This window comes from Amblyomma americanum, chromosome 10, assembly GCF_052857255.1.
Source record: "Amblyomma americanum isolate KBUSLIRL-KWMA chromosome 10, ASM5285725v1, whole genome shotgun sequence".
Classification (NCBI taxonomy): domain Eukaryota; kingdom Metazoa; phylum Arthropoda; class Arachnida; order Ixodida; family Ixodidae; genus Amblyomma; species Amblyomma americanum.
The window spans coordinates 83,771,945-83,791,376 of NC_135506.1; the positions used below are offsets into that span (position 1 = coordinate 83,771,945).

A 19,432-nucleotide genomic window follows, 5' to 3' on the forward strand; every position below is an offset into this window, starting at 1 on the left:
AAGCTAAAGAAGAAGATAGCCGAAATCACCAGGCAAGCAGAGGAATATGCAACATAGCTGGCAAGACAAGGGTGGCAGCAGTTTAGTACCTCGCTGAATGGCACACTCAGCACGGCTAGAACGTGGCAGATCCTCAGAACACTCATGGATCCTAGCAAAAGCTAGGCGGAAAGCAGCAAATCCATCCAAAGGCGAATTCATCAGTACGAAGGTAAAGAAGAACAGCTGCTCCAGGCAGTACGAGAGAGATGCTACGGAAAGGGCCAGGTAGATGGCTACCAAGGCGACTACCAGGGCGAAGAAAACCCAACCACGGACAGACCCATCACAAGAGAAGAGGTCGTTGAGGCCATAAGGGCAACAACGAAAAATACGGCAGCAGGGGAGGACAAGAATCATAACTCGTTAATCCGAAATTTAAGCGACGAAGCAATCAGCCAACTCACCCTATACCTAAACAAACAATAGGAAGAAGGGACGGTCACAGCGGAGTGGAAACACGCCGTAGTCGTCATGATACCCAAGCCCGGCAAGGAACTCCAAATTGAAAACCTCAGACCGATCTCACTAACATCATGCCTAGGCAAGCTGTACGAGAGAATAGTTACCCGACGAATACAAACGCATCTAGAAGACGGAGAATGGTACCCCAACACCATGTTCGGATTCAGGGCAAATTTATCAACTCAAGATTTCTTGCTACAACTAAAAGAAGACGTACTCGAAACAATGCCAAAGAACAGGGAGAACGTTGTCATGGCCATCGATATTAAAGGGGACTTTACCAACGTATCCAATGCCGCCATTATGGAAGGACGTAACACCACCAACTGCGGGAAGAAGGTCCATGACTACGTTAGAAGCTTTCTCACGGACCGAACAGCGACGGTAGGCCTAGGAGTGACACCTTTCAAACGCCATGCAAAGACACTCCGCAAGGCTCAGTAATCTCGCCAATACTCTTTAACATAGCGATGGTCAACCTCGCCAAGAAACTCAGCCAAGTCCAGGGGATTAGTCATGCAATGTACGCAGACAATATCACCATCTGGACCACCCAAGGCTCACTGGGGGAGAAGCAGGAGGCGCTACAAGAGGCTGCCACCTGCATTGAAGAATACACAAAACAAAGAGGACACAAATGCTCCACGCAAAAATCTGAGCTCCTCAGAGTGGGTAGGTACCCTACGGATGCTCCACTCGAAATAAAACTAGAGGGCCAGAACATCCCGGAACAAAAGATGATCAGAATCCTTGGCATGTGGCTGCAAAGAAGCCGGAAGTGCCGTCATTCACTCAGCCTGCTAAGCAAAGCGGCAGGACAAGTAGGCCGGATGATCAGCAGAGTACCGCACAAGAGGTATGGCATGAAGGAGGAGGACACACTCAGGCTAGTCAGCGGCCTAGTGGTCACCCGGGTAACATAATTATTACCGTACCATGTGACTATCAAAGCAGAGAAGGAGCAAGCGGAGACAATACTCCGGAAGGCATACAAAACAGCACTTCATCACCCAAGAAATACATCCAACGACAAGCTCATGCAACTCGGAATCAGCAACACCTTCGAAGAATTAAGAGAATGCCAGCTCAAGGCACAAATACGAATACTTAGCAACACAACGACTGGAAGGGCGCTCCTGACAAAGCTAGGTCGGGAAATAGAAAAGCCACAAAATAGCAGGGCCGCAATACCAGACCCGCTAAGAAAGAAGCTATGCATACAACCTATACCCCGAAACATGGATCTAAACTTCCATGCTAACAGGAGACAGGTTAGGGCAGAGTTTTATGAAAGGAACATGGGGCATCGGGACAACACAGTCTACACTGATGCCTCCCTATACCCCCAAACACACAAAAATAGCGCGGTAGCAGTAGTTGTAAATTACCACGGAGAACACATCACAAGCCTCACAGCTGAAGTATCTAACATAACGGAGGCAGAGGAGATTGCTGTCGCCCTGGCAGCGAATGAAGGATATAGGACAAGGAGATCCCTTAACATCTTGACGGATTCACAAGAGGCGTGCCAGAACTATACTAGAGGCAGAATTAGCAGCACGGCACTCAAGATTCTCAGTAGAGCTCTGCTCCCTGAGGGTTGACCAATACACAACATAATCTGGATACCGAGTCACGCAGGGATCAGGGGCAACGAAGGGGCAGACAACCTAGCTCGAGGAATGACCAGCCAAGCTGGAACGTCATTAACCCCGGAGGGGCCCCAGATTAATTGCGGGGACAGCTATTCGGAATTATTAAACCTATATAAGGGGCTAAGATTTCAATACCCCCCAGCACATAAAGCATTATCCAAGGAGGAAGCCACAGGATGGCGAAGACTGCAAAAAGGCTCCTACCCAAACTTATACATATTAAATAAGATGTGCCCCACACAGTATATCGCCAACTGTCCATGGTGCGGAGCAAAACCAACACTATATCTGTCACATGGGAGTGCGGAAGAAATCAAGCATTCCACAAACACAAAACACCAAGTGCGGAGCAATGGCAGAGCCGGCTCACCAGCTGCGAGCTAGGGGTCCAAAGGGCCCTCATAGCACACGCAAGCGAGGTGGCTCGACTCAGTGGAGCCCTGGACTAGGGGCCCACCCACGGCCAAGGAGGACTCAAGCTTCAAGACGAAGACTTCGTCCTCTACCGCTACTACTTCCTAAAGGAACCAATAAAGTTTTTTCATTAATTCATTCTCATTGAACAAACTAGACGAAGCTAATTATTAACAGGCACGTTCACTTGTGTAAATTGGCACAATAGTGAAGCGTATTACGTTTTCCTGAAGTTTACGCCGTTTCTTTTGCTTAAAAATGTTCGATTTGCGAGGTCTATCGCAGTGAAATATTCCTGTCAATTCGCCGTGCCGGTCGTCATTCCTTTTGTTGCAGTGGGCATGTCTTGTAGGAAACTTGCTGAGTAATTCGTCACTGGAAACCAAAATATAAGCTACACTTTAGGAAGTCCTAGCCACAGTTGTAAGTCAGCAAATAGGCTTCAGATTTTGATTGGTCATAAGAAATCATACTCATAATGTCACTGTCCGGTCTCAACAAAGTTCATTTAATCGTCTAAATGTGGGCACGACTGAGCAGTATAGTCTCTGAGGCCAAAAATGCATAAACATTTTCTTTAGCGTGATGAAGGTGTGCGTAATCCGATTCACATTCTCCTAGAGCTCCTGAGGGTGGCGCAACGATCAGCTACTTCTCGCTTTAGACTTCCATTCAACAGCCGAATTTGAATGCTGCGTTGTGCCTGCAGTTTTTGTTTCAAAAATTCCGGCAAGAACAAAGAAACTCGGGTGCGAACGGTGTCAGGTTGCAAGAGGAACCCAAATATATGAACAAATACTGCAGCTACATTGTTTTCTTGTTAACACTGTTCGACTGCCTTTATTTTTATCTACTACAAAAATTTGCACTCTACCTTGCCGTCGCAGTAATCATGAAATGTTCCGCTGGGAAGGCATAGATCATTATACGGTGGTCGATTAATTGTACATCTTCTGCATACGGCTACTGGCATGTTCCTCTGAGGGCTGGACGTGCCACTCTTTCGCCCGCTTTTGTATTTCAGCTAGACAGCGCACATTGACTCCTTGGCTGCCTTCGCGAATATCAGTCAGAACACGTAGCTTGATGAGCGGTGGTAACGGCCGAGTGGTCGTACGCGTAGACGCACCGTCTCAGTCCTTTCGTTTCCGACAACAGATGGCGCTGGTGGAAAAGCTGTTGCAAAAATTGCTTTTCTACCGGAGTCAGGGCAAAACAACCAGGCAAATTATTCTCTGGTACTTCCGGCGATAAAAAAACACTCCACCATATGTCGTGAAACTTTCATTGGCAGCGGCACTTCGAAACGCATGGAAGCTGCAGATTCAGTGGGTGCGTTCGCATTCTCGATGGTTACGCAGCATTTCGGCACGGTACTCCCCTCCCCCCCTTCCCCATCCCTCCCGACATTATGTCAGACAAGAGACCACAGCAAATCTATGAATGCCAAGCCGCGCATTGACCTTCTTTGCAATGCATATAGCGCGTAATCCATTCGTTCCCAAGGCGCCCCACTGGAAGAGACCTAATGGTATCTTAGAGCCAGACATGACTGGAAAATTCTGTAATTACGTTACAAGCTGCCAAGTTCAAGCGTGGTCTGATACGGAGCTTTCTAAACGTTTGCAACTGCACGACTCACTTTCTTAGGAAAACAATTTTGGTATGACAGGTTGCGCAATATGCCCAAAACAGCGCTCTAGACAAAGGAAATTTCTGTAGTTAGCATTTAACACCCAAAATAAAAAAATAGGAAACAAGTGTATATACAATATAACAAGATGCATTCTTATTAAATTCGCGAACAATTTAGGCAAATGTCTTAAAAATGAAACTTGGCGCAAGCAAACGTCTTACCTTTTGATGATATTCGGGAGAAAACTCGGAAGCAACGTCACGTGCCATTGCTGGCATGCGGCCCACAAGTGTACTGAGGAGGAAGTGGGCGCGGTAATAGCTAAGGAGGAGGATACCAGCTTTCGTGCAACGTTGTCCAACGCGTTTTTCTCGCAGGGAACTTCTCACGTTCCTACGCCGCAAGCGGAGCCTGCCGACAAGGAGGAAGATCCCTCAGTGTGCCTCCTTCCCGACGAAGAAATGAAAGAAGCCAAGGCCCTGTGGCAGAGCACCTGCAAGCTTCAAGACATAGTAAGGAACATCCTGTCAAGCTTGGACTAAATGGTGTCGTTTCAGCCCAGTTGGGGTTCAGTGGTGTCGTTACCGTCCAGCTGGGGTTCAGTGGCGTCGTTTCCGTCTAGCTGGGATTCACTGGTGTCGTTGCAGTCTCCTGGGATTTGTCGCTATCATTTCTAGTCCTCCTTTGGTCATATGCGAGTAGACCTACTAGCCAATCGAGCTGTCTGTCAGCTCATACATATGAAAGAAAGGAGGAAATGTTCATTTCAGCGTATTAGTCGAAAGAACTCTGGATCAATGAGTCATTATAATCACGTAATGCTTCGAACATGAATTTGTTTCTAAACAAATTACAAGGCAAAGAGAAACAAGGGCCATATATCGTAATGTGTACTTCCCCCTACCAACACAATAAATAACTAAAGGCCGGCCCTCGAATCATACCGTTCTCCCCAAGGATCAGCCAGCCGTGGTGACCGCATTTCGATGGAGGCAAAATGCCATACGGTGCGTGTGCTGTGCCATCGTCAGGGTACGTTAACAAAATTGTCTAAAGTAATTTGGAGCCCTTTAATATGGTTACGCCGCATAGCCCATGTACCCAATATTAAAGTACCACTGTAGTAAAAAAGGTTCATTGCTACAGCTCCCGGTTCAACACCCCTACGAAGAGAGTTCAGTCGAGCAAATTGTTCTTCAACGAATAAAAATGCAAAGAAAGACAGGTAGTCTTTAAATGATGAGATTTCTCTCCTGTCAGTTCTGTGTATTAGTAGATTAGCGCTAAGTTTACGAATGAGTAAACTTGAGGTCAGGTCTCCTTGGTAAATGTGACTTCATCGGGTCTTTTGTTATTTTGCATTGAAAGTTAATGAAACAGATTGGCACACGAAATCTACTTTTGGTTGACCTCTTCAATGATTTTAAGCCAAAATCATCGTTCAAAAATGTGTCAGATGACCAGAGAGTGTAACGTAAAGGCTTGGCACAGTGCTCTTGAGGGAGCAGAATTCTGCCATGCCGTCTAATTTGCTCGCTGATAGGCTCATAAGAGGCAGGCACACACACACACACACACACACACACACACACACACACACACACACACACACACACGCACACGCACACGCACACGCACACGCACACGCACACGCACACGCACACGCACACACACACACACATTTTCTTTTGCGAGCGGACCACTTCTATAGGCGCCTACAAGAGTTTTCAAGGCACGAAGACAGCAATAATATTCAAGTTGTTCCTACCCAGACTGGTCGGTTTAGATTGAGTTGTGCATTGTAAAGGTAAGACACGAAAGCGCACATGTCGTTCGTTTAGTCGCAGCATGCTTAGTCAAGGAAGAAAATCAAGCTTTCCCGAAATATTTCTGATTAGGAATCTTGTGTGGGCGCAGCTGTGCTTTAGATTACGAGCTCTGTATTATGAGACGGTCTTCAGGCAGCCCCAAAAGCCCACGAAATATTGCACAGAAGACGTTACACGCGTAAGCAGCGTCTTTCGTGGTGTACCGTTGATTTATGAAATCACGCCGGTGATTTCAAAACAAAATCCAACCTCTAACTGGCACTGCAGCGCCCAAATATGATAATGTAAACGTCAGTGAGGGACATTTGTTTAATTAGTAGCTTAATTGTGAATTTATATAAAATTGCGCCCACCGTAGCTAATGCCAATAGTTTCGCCCTGAAAACACCATTTATTTACTTTCGAACGCCTTTTTCGCTAAAACACCCGAGATTCACCATCACTTAAACTTTCCTGTTATCACCAATAAAGGACTAAGAAAGCTTCATAAAGGAGCCTTTGAATTCTCCGCAATTATCCCAAGGATTATTTACTGATCGCCAATTAACCAGAGAGTAGCTGTCGATTAGATTTCACAGTTGATATATGACGGTTTTGCGGAGCTTGTTCTTTCTAGCTGTTTGAAAATGCCCTGAAAGATGTGAATCGGTAATTATTATGTTTTCATCACGACCGTAATCAGGAACCATGATTCCACTGCTCGGACGCGCATATGCAGCATCATGTATTTTTTCTCACTGTTTTGTTTGGTTTTATGGGTTTAACGTCCCAAAGCTTCTGGGGCTAAGGGACGTCGTAAAGACTGCTGGATAATTCCGGCCACCTGGAGTTCTTTAAAAAGCTCTGACAACTTGCAGCGCACGGAACTGCAGCATTTCGCCTCCACTGAAATGCGACCACCGCGGCTGGGTTAGAACACGGGTGTTTCGTGTCAGCAGCCGAGCACCATAACTACTTAGCCACCGCGGCGGTTAGTTTGCACATTGTTTACCTGCAACTTGAAGCTGCTGATGTTTACGTTTCCAACGCTTAAAATGATTCCATAGATACTACTTGCTGTAACCGAGGAAGGTACACTTTTTGTCAAGACTGAAGAGAACAGGGGCTTTTCCTCTAAGCCATGTATTGTTGATAATCTACCACCCATGAAGTGTGAATTTCAGAGAGATGAAAACGATAGTTCCCATTAGTTTCAAGTGACTTAGACAGCTGGCGGTGAGTTCCTGGTCACACAGTGTGCCACACAAGCAATTACATTAGGCTTTACATATTACAAAAACTGTATTTGTGCCAGGTATCAAGTTGATGCCACATGTGTTGTCTATCCTCACCGCAGATGGGGCCCACGACCCAGACGTCCCCTCACGGCTGGCAGTTTTACTTGAAGGCACACGGCGCCTGGTTGGCGTTCGCAGTCGGCGCCGGTCTATTTGTGGCGTTTATGTTGGGGCTGTCCATGTTCGCGCGTTACCGCAATGCCATTGTGACAGCGCAGAAGATCTGCCGAACCGAGGACTGCGTGATCCACGAACGACTCCTGCGCCAAAACATTAACGGCAGCGTGGACCCGTGCCAGGACTTCAGTGCTTACGCATGCTCGGCATGGAGCCCGTCTAAACAGTTTGTGAGCTACGCCGCGGCCACCACAAGTGACGCCATTGAAGCGTGGTTCAAGGCACGTGCATGAACGCGATCTCTTATCTCTTTAAAGCGCATATTCTTGCAACTTGTAACGTTTTTGAGCGTCTCATAGGCTTTTTTTATCACTTAGAGTGTGACCATTGGAAAGCTATTGTCGGCTTGATATTCGACAAATTTCAATGAACGTTTTCGACAGAGAAGAAAATAAACAGGTAATAACATCCGCAAATTGAGACTCGAAAATTCTTCGGCAATGCCGCTCGCAAATCTTAAGCATGATGTCGCTTTCCCTGACACCGTACTTCACGAATCATCTCTCGCGCAATCCCATATCATGACCACTCCAGAAAGATGCTAACGGCTAAGGCTGTAAAGCCGGGTCACAGTGATTGTTCAGTCTATGCCCTTAAACAGCAGGTTCTGCTCTCCACTTTTAGGATACTCTCTACTCATTCAGACGAGCCTGATTATTGAAAAATAACCGGTTATCAATACTGAACTGAAGTGATTTTCATGTGTATATCATTGAGAAAAAACAACTTCTCGGCCAGAGCTCTGCCTGTCGCCTCGATCCCCGTTTCCATTCACTTTCGTTTCCCTCTGGCGACTATCTCTCGTCTAAGACTTTTCGTTCCTCAACCCCCCCCCCCCCCCCCCTCCGCCTCCCGTGTTTTGTTCCTCGTCGCCACTCCTGCAAACGGCACCGTGTGCCTGTCAAGTTCTTGGAAGCCCCAGCTGTAACGTCAAGCATCTTCACTTGCAAACAGGCGGGCCTCGGTGGCAATGGCTGCGAGGGGATTCAGCGTCCCTTGCAAGGACGTCGCGCTCTCCTGCATCAAGCTCTTCCCACTTCCGCTATCCATCTGTCCGGCTTCAGCTTTCCGACCTTCTTCCCACTTACAGCTGTACTGTGAGTAGTTGCGACCGCGTGTCTTGGTCCCCACGATCCACACACACATACACACAAGCACACATATTCGCCATGCGCTTTCCGTCCGCTCTCTGGCGCGGTTGAGATGTACGCACAATAAATGCCATTGGCCGTTCTTATACAAGTGAACCTTGATTTAGCTAAATACGGAGAGCGAAATACTTTCGGTGTCGCGGATTTCGCAGAGCCCGAATGCGCACATAGCGCTCTAATCGGACTTCAGTGTCTCGCAATCGCTCACATTAACCTCCTGGACGAGCTGTGCTAATTCTGGCAGACTGATATCTGGCGCTTATTAAAATGTAGCCAGGCAGTCTCGAAGGAAAGGGGAATAAAATTTCTTAATGTGACATCAAACATGCACCGTAGTTAGTCCTTGAACTATAATGTTTGGACATGCCCTTTGAAGGACAACCTGTACCAGTAAACGGAGCTAGCACCCTGAAAGAGATTGTGGCCATTTTCACGGCTATGTCCAGTTATCCTGCGTTAAATATAATTCAGCAAGCTGCAGGGTACCAATGTGGAACCCTAATCCTTGCGCCATTCGGTTTGTCACCGCTGCAGGGCTTCGAAACGCTCCTAAGCAAGGGATCCCAACTGAGAGTCGCAGGCAGGAAGGCGCTAGCCATGTACAGAGCCTGCATGGACGCAGAGCGTATGGGTTCCACTGATGACACCGGCATGGCGGACCTCAAGGAGTTCATGCGGGAGCGCCGCATCCCGTGGCCCGGAGAGCCCGATGCCAGAGCGAGTCCACTGGGCATCCTCCTGGACTTGGCGTTCAACTGGCAGATGCCTTTCTGGTTCCACGTGCAGGTGCTGTTTTCACAAATTGTGGCCTTCACAGCACGTGGCATTTGTTGGAGTGGTCCGTGGCATATCACGTCGCCAAGGTCCACGTGGGCAGCGAGAGATGATGCATTGGGGGGAAACGGGGCAATTTCGAGCGCTGAGCGTTCTTTAAAGTGGGTTGCAAATAACACAAACGTTTATTGATGAGACTACTTAAATGGTGCCGCCGCGTCCGGGATATCATACAGTGACCTGGGATCCAGCAGCTCAATGTCAAGTCTGCTAATCTGCCGCAGCGTATGTGCTATTTAATTTGATGAATTAGTAAAATTAAACCTTACAGCAGACACCATGAAACGCAAGAGGAGCCTTTCGTCATGTAAGGTTTTCGCCAGACAACGGAAGAATATTGGAATAAATGATGAACCACGACTTTGTGCCATTTTAGTTGCATGATTAGCTGTGTCAAGCATCCACGGACTCATTAGCAGCTTGTAGTGGGGTGGGGTTCGGCAAATAAAAAAGCTTATGCGAAAGAATATCTATTTACGAAATATTTTCGTTATCCACGAGTTTTTTTTCTGTTTCGTGATCGAAAGTTAGAGAAATATGCAGTAAAAATTCAGGAAGGGACATTTTTTTAGTGCGCGGTGAGTGAAATGTTTAAGCGAGCCATGCTACTGAAGGTCCCGGGGCTGCCGCATTCGTATGTTACCGACGACGAAGAACCACCGTTTTAATAAAATGGTAGTTAGGGCTTGTTGGTACCGGATATGAAAAGAAAGAGCTCACCACAACTGTGCTGTCCTTTTCTTTGTTTTGTTGTGCTTCGCTGTGCATTCAACTGACATCATTTTAATGAAACTATGAAGAGAAATTGTATCTTTGGCTGGATCCCAGGCCATATTTCTCCAACCAAAAGCAAATTCAAATGATGCGATAAGTGACGCAAACCACGCAATAAAATTCAAGGGCCCTTTCCTCAGTCTTCCCATTTTGCGCAATTGATAGCAGTCCTTACTTTGAGTTTTCTTATGACGGAATTCAGTGAATCCACAGACTTTCAGGAGTGCAAGAGAGCTCTCCATTTTTGTTTGCACAGTTGCCTTAAGTTCTGAAAGTTATTTTTCAATGAAACGTTGTCATTAAATTGTGCATGCTGTGGTTTAACTTAACATATCTCTGAGTATTGTGTGAGAATAAAAACTAATAGCTTTATTGCATACAACTCTGCTTTATGAAGTTCTCACAAACTCTTTCTCGCTGACGACTTTAGCCATTGGGAGGCCTTTACGACGGTGTGAGCTGTGACTACTGTTTAACTAGTACAGCTAACAGAAACGTTTATACACTTCAGAAATCAACCTACCAACTTACATGTCTGCGACATTTTGGTTTCAATTGCCGCGGCCCAAACTTAAAATCGCTCATATGCTGCAGGTGTGGCCGGATCATAGCGGTGACCGGAACGTGCTGATGCTTCGCTCGGGCAACTTCATGATGTTCTGGTCCAACTTCCACATGAGCCTCATGGCCGAGCACGTCTACTACAACTACTACATGAGCTACTTCGAGGCCTTTGCTGGCGTTAACGAGTCGAAGCCTACTGAAAAAGAAGTCGCGAAGACGGCGGCAATGGAATCGGATATCCTCGGGCGCTTCATGGAGGTGCTGATTCGGAAAAACAAGGCAGGTGATTTAGAAATAATTGTGAACGCACGAAAAGGAAAGCTAGCGCCCAAGAAAAAATACCATGGTCTCTTAATATTCTTATAGGCGGGTACTGAAAATGATGGAAAGGATTCCGAACATCAAACGTCTCGTATGTTCTTGGTTCTGAACAGAAAGAATATTTCCACACATATGCTGCGAAAACTATTGTGACATAAAAACAACAGAGAGCTATCTAAGCTAATTGCTCAAACTCTGAAGCCCATAAAGCTAGGCATGCATGTAGTTATATGGCATGTAGTTGAATCTACGAAAAGTTTTTCTGGAGCTTCCATTGTTTTTCATGCAGGATATGTGTCGAAAGCACTCATTTAATACGTCGTACACAGGGGTATTTCTAATTATGATTTCGTACGCTTATTTCGATATCGGCAACATCATACCACACTTGCAAAATAGAGAAATGTCACGCGACAGCAGTGCATTCTGACGCAGCTGCAGACTCGAAACCCCGAAGAACAATTCTTTCCTTGCCCCGACGGGCCTTTGCGCAGACTCCGGCTGAATTCCCTCTGTCGGAGATCGAACGCCTGACGCCGTGTATAAACTCCTCCGAGTGGTTGTCCGAGATCGGCTTGCACGTGGCGTTGTGGCCCGATTTCGGTGCTGGTGACCACGTCCTGGTCGAGGACACGGCGCTTCTCACGACGGTCGACCAGCTGTTCGCCAAGTACAGCCGACGCGAGATGGCGCGGCACATCGCGTGGTTCTTCGTGCAGGTATTCAGTCACTTTAAATGAGGCAACGGTGCTGCAGTTTTCGGGTCCTCAGGCTTACGGGGAGTCAAAAGAGCTGATAGGAGGACACAGTCAAACTTGACGTCCACCTGGCGACATATCTGTTTGGACATAATTTTACAAGAGGTCTACAGATCGTTTTGCCTGAGGGATGGGGTATTTCTGTAAGTGAAAATGTAAAATAGTCACAACGACATGTATACCTCTAACAGTTTTTCTGCAAGCAGAACGGCGAGATGTTCTCTTCGCAAGCTGCAAAGCCCTTTTGGTGACATAGCCATTAGAAGCACGTGCTCTTCTACCACCACCGCACTCGTGTTCGCAAGCCCTTCTAGACAATGATGGTGGCCATTTTGCATCAATAGGGAACATGCCAAGGGCACACTATTCGCATGCAGCGAAAATTGCGCACCTGATGGGCACATCATCGTATGAAATGAAAAATATCGCATGGTATGATTTCCTTACTGGTGTCTCTTTGTCGCATAAGTCCGGTGACATTGTGACTTTTCTATGTGATGACGTAAATTCATTCTTGACGGGGACAACAAGATATCGGGTAAACGGGGGGTTTCGACAGCTAGTGCTGTAAAGAGATTGAAACACAGAAGAGTGCAGCCGCAGAACCGGTTTTTGCCGCAGGTGTTCGCCCCACTTGGGAACATCGAATTGCTAAAGAACAAGTTCGGTGAATTCGATCGCGGCATCAGCAATCGGCCGGTCTTCTGTGCCACCGAGGTTGAGGCATCCTACGGCGTGCTGATCAGGTTGCTGTTCCTGGAAGCACACTTCACGACAAAGGTTAGCGTCATGATATTATTTCTTAAGGCAGAGATGCTTAAAACCTGCAACCGTAATCACATTTGGATTGTGTAATCACCTGAGAGTATTTTTGCTGACCGATGACCACTTATATAGGATGGTAGGCTGGAGTTTAGTGTTAAGAGAAAGAACCGGAAACGATCCGTAATCTCACTGGCTATATGAATCAGATATGCAAATGACTCTGGGAGCAGTGAGGGCTAATTTAGGCGATAAGAAAACTGTCACTTGACAAGCTGCAATGTGCTTTACACAATAAAGAACCTGCAAAAAGGAGTGTGTTTTAAATTCCACGGTTCCTTTAAGGGGAGACGCGGGTTTTAATATGAACATTTTTATTATTAATGATATCGTAATTCTATTAAATGTGCATATGTGTGTTTTATTCTTGTTTTTAAAACATAATTAATTTTAGTTTATTTCAAACACTTTGTAAACCTTCTAAAGGGCATCTTAGCAAGAATGCATAAAACTCTGCGCTGACGAACATTCATAGCGCGCATTACTGTACAAATTTTGGCATATCTTAACTGATATGCCCTGTATTAAAATGGCAGCACAGTATATCATCACATAGTATGGTTTTCGATTCAAGCATGTTGAACCCAAAATCTGTTTGCCATGCAAGCAACGATACTTCAAGCAAGAGTAAAAAACATTATCGGCTTTTTTTTCTTTTTCTTAAAACTTACCTTGGCACTCATAGTATTTTCCATCATTCATCCTGGATGCTAACATACGAGGTTTTCTTGGGCAGGAACTATAGGCTTGGTTGCGTCTATCGGTCATTTTCCTAAATAAAAGCTGTCACACCAGGACACTGTCAGCCGTGGAAGAGCGCAGCTCTTGCACCTCTTAAAGTAACATGAAACCAGCTTTTGTTCTTGCATATGAATCGTTTGTTACAACCTGTTATGCCAATGAATTATAAAAATACCACCGATCATTTACTGTCTTCTCATGTACTGCGCATCGTTTTTCATTTGTCACATACATTAGCTGCGCACTAAGTGGTTCCGGAGACATTATTGAATGTGTCTGAGAAGTAGATTTATAGAGGGGAGGATGTCTTCAAGGTTGTATTCTGTCATTTTTTGTAACGCTCATCAGTTGACGGGAGGAAAAATGAATGTAGCATACTTACTGTGCGTTTACTGCATTTTGAGTTGGTTCAGTAGCGATAACATTCAATATTTTTATAAATGCATAAATTTTCAAAGGCCCGCTCCATTGTGGACCGCACTCTGGAGGACATCACAGAATCGGCCAGGGAAAGGTTCGCCACAGTCGCCTGGGGTAGCAATTCGTCCAGTTCCAACGCTTCCGCCGCCGCCAAGAGCAAGCTGGACAAGCTTCGCGTGTCCCTGTGGCCTCCCGACTCGCTGCTGAAGTGGCGTGCCCTCAGCGAGATGTACAGCAGCATCGCTCCCGCACAGGAGTCGCTTGCCCGCTACTGGGTGCACGGCCACGAGCGCCTGAGGCAGCTCTCAGAGCAACCGCAATACGCTCAAGCGCTGGCGCAGCGAGCGAACTTCCTCATGCCATTGATCCGCTACGACTACCTCCGCAACGTTGTGTCCGTGTCCGTGGCGACGCTCCAAAGGCCACTGTTCTACCTCTACGGAACGCCCGCCATGACACACGGTGGCCTGGGGTTCACCTTCGCCAAGGAGCTGGTCAAGGCTTTGGACAGCACGGGGCTCATGGTGAGCGGTGCTGTGCACAGTCTTTGCAGATCGGCGAATATATACGACCGAATTGTTTGCATAATGACCTTATAATAAGGGTATCCCAGGATATGTGAATATTACTGTCATAAAATAGGTAGCGTTCTGGGTTGAATTGCTTGCAAGATGGAGAAGCGCACCAGAAGATTGGATGCTAGAGTGAACACTTTGTACAGTGTAAAATTCGAAAATAGTGTCGACACATAGTTAAGCGCAAGGAATAATGTACCGTTTATAACGTAGTTTCGACCCCATGAATGTAAAACAAACTAGTCGACGCTTTTCGCTTCCTCTTCTGAACAACATCGGTCGGTTCCTGTCTTTCCTGCTAAACAGTCTTTCAGTACCGTCAATGCAGGCCTGGCCGATATGTCACTCTCCATACCAATGTTGTGGCCTATAGCTCGGTCACTACTTTTACAAGAAACACTCATATGCTAACATATCGGACTGGAGGCATTTTCACGGATCCTGAGTAATTTCTGGAAGGCGTTAAATAAACTCCGCTGCAAGTTCGTTATGTCTGGACCATTAAAATCCACTCGAAAGCAAATAAAAAATTATTCACTGGCTTAATTAGCTCTGGTTACGCCTCAATATACAAGCGAAAAGCTTCAGTTATGCTTGCTATGACGTCATGGTTATGCTTCGTAGCTTAGCTTTGGCTTCATCATTTTTTCGCTCTTGTGCAGCCAACTCCCAAGCGAGTACTTCTCGATGGAGCGAATTTAGTTTCTCAGCTTTTCTGCGTAGTCTAGCAGCAGCCGCTCTCTCCTTCCCTTTTATGTGGACAGTGCACGCCTATTCTCTGGCAAGCGTATTATATAGCCTCCATGCGCATGCACATGACGCACATGTGCGCGGCTGCGCCGAAAGGTAAGGCGACGACGGCTGCGGAGCGGCGAGGAGCGACCACTTGCGCAGCGCGTGACGTCACTCGTTTTCGTGCATGCTCATAACTCACCAGTTCGGCGCGCGCGAAGCTCGGCTCTGACCCTTATTGAAGCTTTTCGCTTCAAAAAAGTTCCCTCACGAGAAAGGTCTTACAGCTTCTTTGGAACGCCATATTTTTGGAGCTTCGAGGCAACATTGAAGAAATCGAACTCATCCTAAAGCACGTCTGGAATCATCCTGCAGGGCAGTTCTTTTTTCGCTTTATCGAATCAAACTTTCCGCTGTTGGGAACGAAGCACGCACATACTTCTCAGAGGCATGGCTACTGTAGCCGCTTTGTCAAGGGGAATGTTTATGAAGTGAACTAAAGGCGGCACAGGGCTTCCGACTTGCGCTCCTCGCCATCTATGATTGCAGGTGGATCCGTCTGGCCGCATCGACGATTCGTGGCTGCCGGCCGAGTGGCGCGAGCACACAGCGCTGAGGGCTCGCTGCCTTCCCTCCGGCGACGACATCTTCCCGGAGGTGCCCGCACTGCGCATCGCCCACGATGCGTTCCTGCGGCGGCGCCGTCGAGAGGCGGGTGGCACGCGCCTCTCCCCGCTCTGGTCCGACCAACAGGCACGCCCTACATTGGCCGCTTTCAATGTGACAACCGCCAATTCAGGACTTTCTCGAGAGTTTGAAGTACCACCATCGGTTTATTCCGCCGTTAGTTAAACCTCTCGACCTTACTAATGGTGATCTGGAAATGAAATTTAAGGCCTTTGTAATCAGGGATTCTTATCGACATGTGTCAATAACTAGGCACTTAGAAAATTGTGCCCTTTGTAATAATATTGGGGTGGGCCCGGTCCCTGTAGCACCTGATATGCTAATGGGGAGGCTGGAAAGGGAGGAAGTCGTTAGTGACTTTGTGGGGCATGACATACTCATAGTGTGCAGTTCATTTGTTTGGGAAGCAAGCAGAAGCTCATCTGGGATGGAAGAGAGGCCGCGGTAATTGTCTGTGGCATGCCCAGACGCGAAGGTTAAAATATGAAGCAAATTGCTGTCCTGAGAACACGCAAGCGGGCAGAACGGTATGTGCGATGTTTTGCCTGTGTCCTCGGTGCCATCCACGTAGCAAGGCGTGCATTCGCAGTCGGGACAAAAGGAGTTCACAGTCACGAGCCAGCAGCCCTCTGCACGGATTGATGCATGGCGACCATGAAATCATTCGAGAACAAAGCAGAGGAGTTAATGAATGTAACCGACGGCGGTGTGCCTGTCAAACCTAGGTGCCGCAAGGCGCAAAAATGACGCACTTAGCTAACTGATGAACGGAGAGTGGCGTCTGCCAAAAGAAGCAAAGCGGGTAGAACCAGAATGGGTAGACACATCACTGTGTGACTCTTACGAACAGTGAGGAGCAATTAATCTTATATATAGTGTTCCGTTCTGTTGTTACGGGCCTAATATTGAGATCTGTGGAACCGAACTTCTAATGACGCTAGGGGATGCGAGGTTAAGTTGTTCGGCGTCACTGCTTTCCTTTGGCGAATGTAGCAGAGATCATTTTCTCCACTTGTTTTCACGCCTTCCCATCTCCGTTAATCTTTATACTAGAGTGAGACACATACTGCTCCTTCTCGCCACTCATAACCTAAAGCAGCCAAGCTTTGATCGGTCCGCATATATTTGCACATTTTCAGCGCCTTTGCTTTCTTGCGATGACAGACGATAAAATGCACCTCGCGTGAGTTCTGCCAATCGACTCGCCGCCATGGCTATTAACGGCGTTTGCTTAACGACCACGTAGAACGAGTAACATATTCCCGCTCCTAGCAACCGCACTAAGATGGAAGCAAGATCTTTTAAAGGCTACTTCGTTCTGTGCAGTGCAATTTCGCGTTATTATTCCCGCGTGATAGGAATTAATCCATAGGCCCCCGCTCAAGCCTCTATTTCTCAATTACTTTTTCACTCCTTCCTGTATTGCTTTCCTCATGGCATTAGTTAAGGTGCCTAGATTATAACTGTATAATTTTGAAAACTACCATTTTGAACTTTAAAACTGTGAAAAAAATATTTTTCGCTTCGATTATTCAGCTATATAAAAACAAGTGAAGCCAAGTGTGGAAGATACTTTTCGCGTTGAGAGTAATGATCTCTCATATATGCAAGAACATTATTGCCAGAAACAATCCAAGCTGCCGGCATACAGCAGACCGCCTATTATCAGGACACCATTGTCCTTCATTTAAGACGGATAGCCTCAGTAACATTTGCGCATCAGATTACATCGCGTTGAATTAGGCGGAAGTGTTCCAGAGGTATTTCCATTTTAAAGCCCACCGTCTTAAAAACGCTTTAACTGTCTTCTCTAGGACGGCAGAATTTTCAGGTGCAAATTTCGAACTGTATGGGCATCTGACAAAACCCAGTAAGAATCGCTCAGATAATACAATCGGCACAATGAGAACCACTCATGCGAAAAGCGTGTTGTTCTCCCATCTGTATCACTGAAAGCATAGTTAAAGTCGTGGGATTTTTTAAACGCACGCTTTGAGGTTTTAGTGCGCAGGCACAAATTGAAACTCATCATGAAGTAAGTAAAGACTCACTAGCTGTCTTACTTTCAGTGTGCATTTTAACTATAATTTGACCTACTATAATTTAAAGGGAACTGACATTTGAAAGCCGTTTAGTTTTTGCATTTAGGCTGCTTCGACACGCAGCTACTGCTGTAGATATTCGATCCTCAGGAATATATTACTAATTTTTTTTGTGAGGAAACTATTGCTCTCGATGGCTATTTCATTCCCGGTGAACACTTCAGCCGCCCTGTGAGCGAATGGGTACTAGAAAGAGTGAAAGAGCGAAAAGAGAAAGAGGAGCCACAGTAAAAACCTGAAGAATAATTTTGACCATCTTGGGTTATTAAACGTGTGCCGATATTGCACAATACACGGCTATCTTTTGAATTCCACTTGGATAAAAACATGACTGCCTCAACCAAGAGTTAATCCGGACGGTTCTTGCTCGGAATAAGAGCGCACAAAACATTCAAACACTACTACAGGTTCTCGCCAACACTTGCTGCGTGACATTGATGACAACGTGACAATTTAAATAAACTTCGTAATCACTGGTCGAAAATGGATGCCGGTTTGACCTAGCCGCAGATATCCGCTTCCCTTCTTTGACGAGTTTCCTTTGTCAAACGCAGGTGTTCTTCATCACGGCCTGCTTCACCATGTGCGGCCGCAGGGGCTCTGCCGGCAGTCTGGGAGGAGACTGCAACAAGGCGGTCAGCAACCTATCGCCTTTCGCTCGGGCATTCCACTGTCCCAGTGGCTCACCCATGAACCCGGAGAGGAGGTGCACCTACTTCGAATGACCAGCACCCCTTCTCACTGAGTTTAATGCTTGACATCTTGCTGCGTTTAAGTTCTCCGTTTTCTACATGAAGCCTGTGTGCACGTCTAAGTACGACCTCTGTGCAAGTGAGAGCGCGAAGGCACTAACTTCGTTTGCTCTCAGCTGTTTCCTGATATTGCTGATGTAACCCATAGCTAGTGCCCTGATTCATTTGAACGGTTGCCTACTCTTCACATTTGCATCAGCCGTTGTTCTGCTCATTGTGGAATAGCACAGAGGACTTGTAAAGCGTTTGTGAGAAAACGCTACTGTGCTGGGAGGGTGATGTGGATCACTCTAGTGATGTTTAGTGAATGTCGCTGGTCAAGACCTGTTTTCCTGTGAGTTCCCAACCGAGCTTCTGGTTTTCTGCCTTCAGTTCGCCTGTTACAGAACTATTGTGTTCCACACTTTTCTCTTTGTTGTCCACGCTGTGTTTGTGTTGTGGCGGATCAGAGGTGATAATGTTTTATCAGGTAGCGCAGTCTTGGACAAATGTATGCGGGACTCAGATTCGAGGTTTAAAAACTTTATTTCAGCCAGATTAGGCAAAATAATTTGAACGAAAATTTAGCTTTATGCGGATTCATGCGCACTGTATCGAATGGAAACAATACAACCTAACTGGATATCGAGACGGAGCAGAAATCTTTTTTGATGAATCCGAATCCCGCAAACTTTTGTCCATGACTGTGCATGAATAAGGTGCTAGTG

At 46.6% G+C, this 19,432-nt stretch overlaps 1 protein-coding gene across 1 annotated transcript; it reads left to right on the forward strand.

The window, feature by feature from the left end:
* Positions 1 to 3,158: 3,158 nt before the first annotated feature.
* LOC144108483 (endothelin-converting enzyme 2-like) lies at positions 3,159 to 18,698 on the forward strand. The gene is made up of 10 exons (XM_077641705.1): positions 3,159 to 3,164; positions 4,587 to 4,721; positions 7,375 to 7,713; positions 9,178 to 9,429; positions 10,846 to 11,094; positions 11,631 to 11,855; positions 12,516 to 12,674; positions 13,916 to 14,401; positions 15,734 to 16,027; positions 18,528 to 18,698. Exons 1-10 carry the CDS (start codon positions 3,159 to 3,161, stop codon positions 18,696 to 18,698), a joined length of 2,316 nt encoding a protein of 771 aa, XP_077497831.1.
* Positions 18,699 to 19,432: the final 734 nt, after the last annotated feature.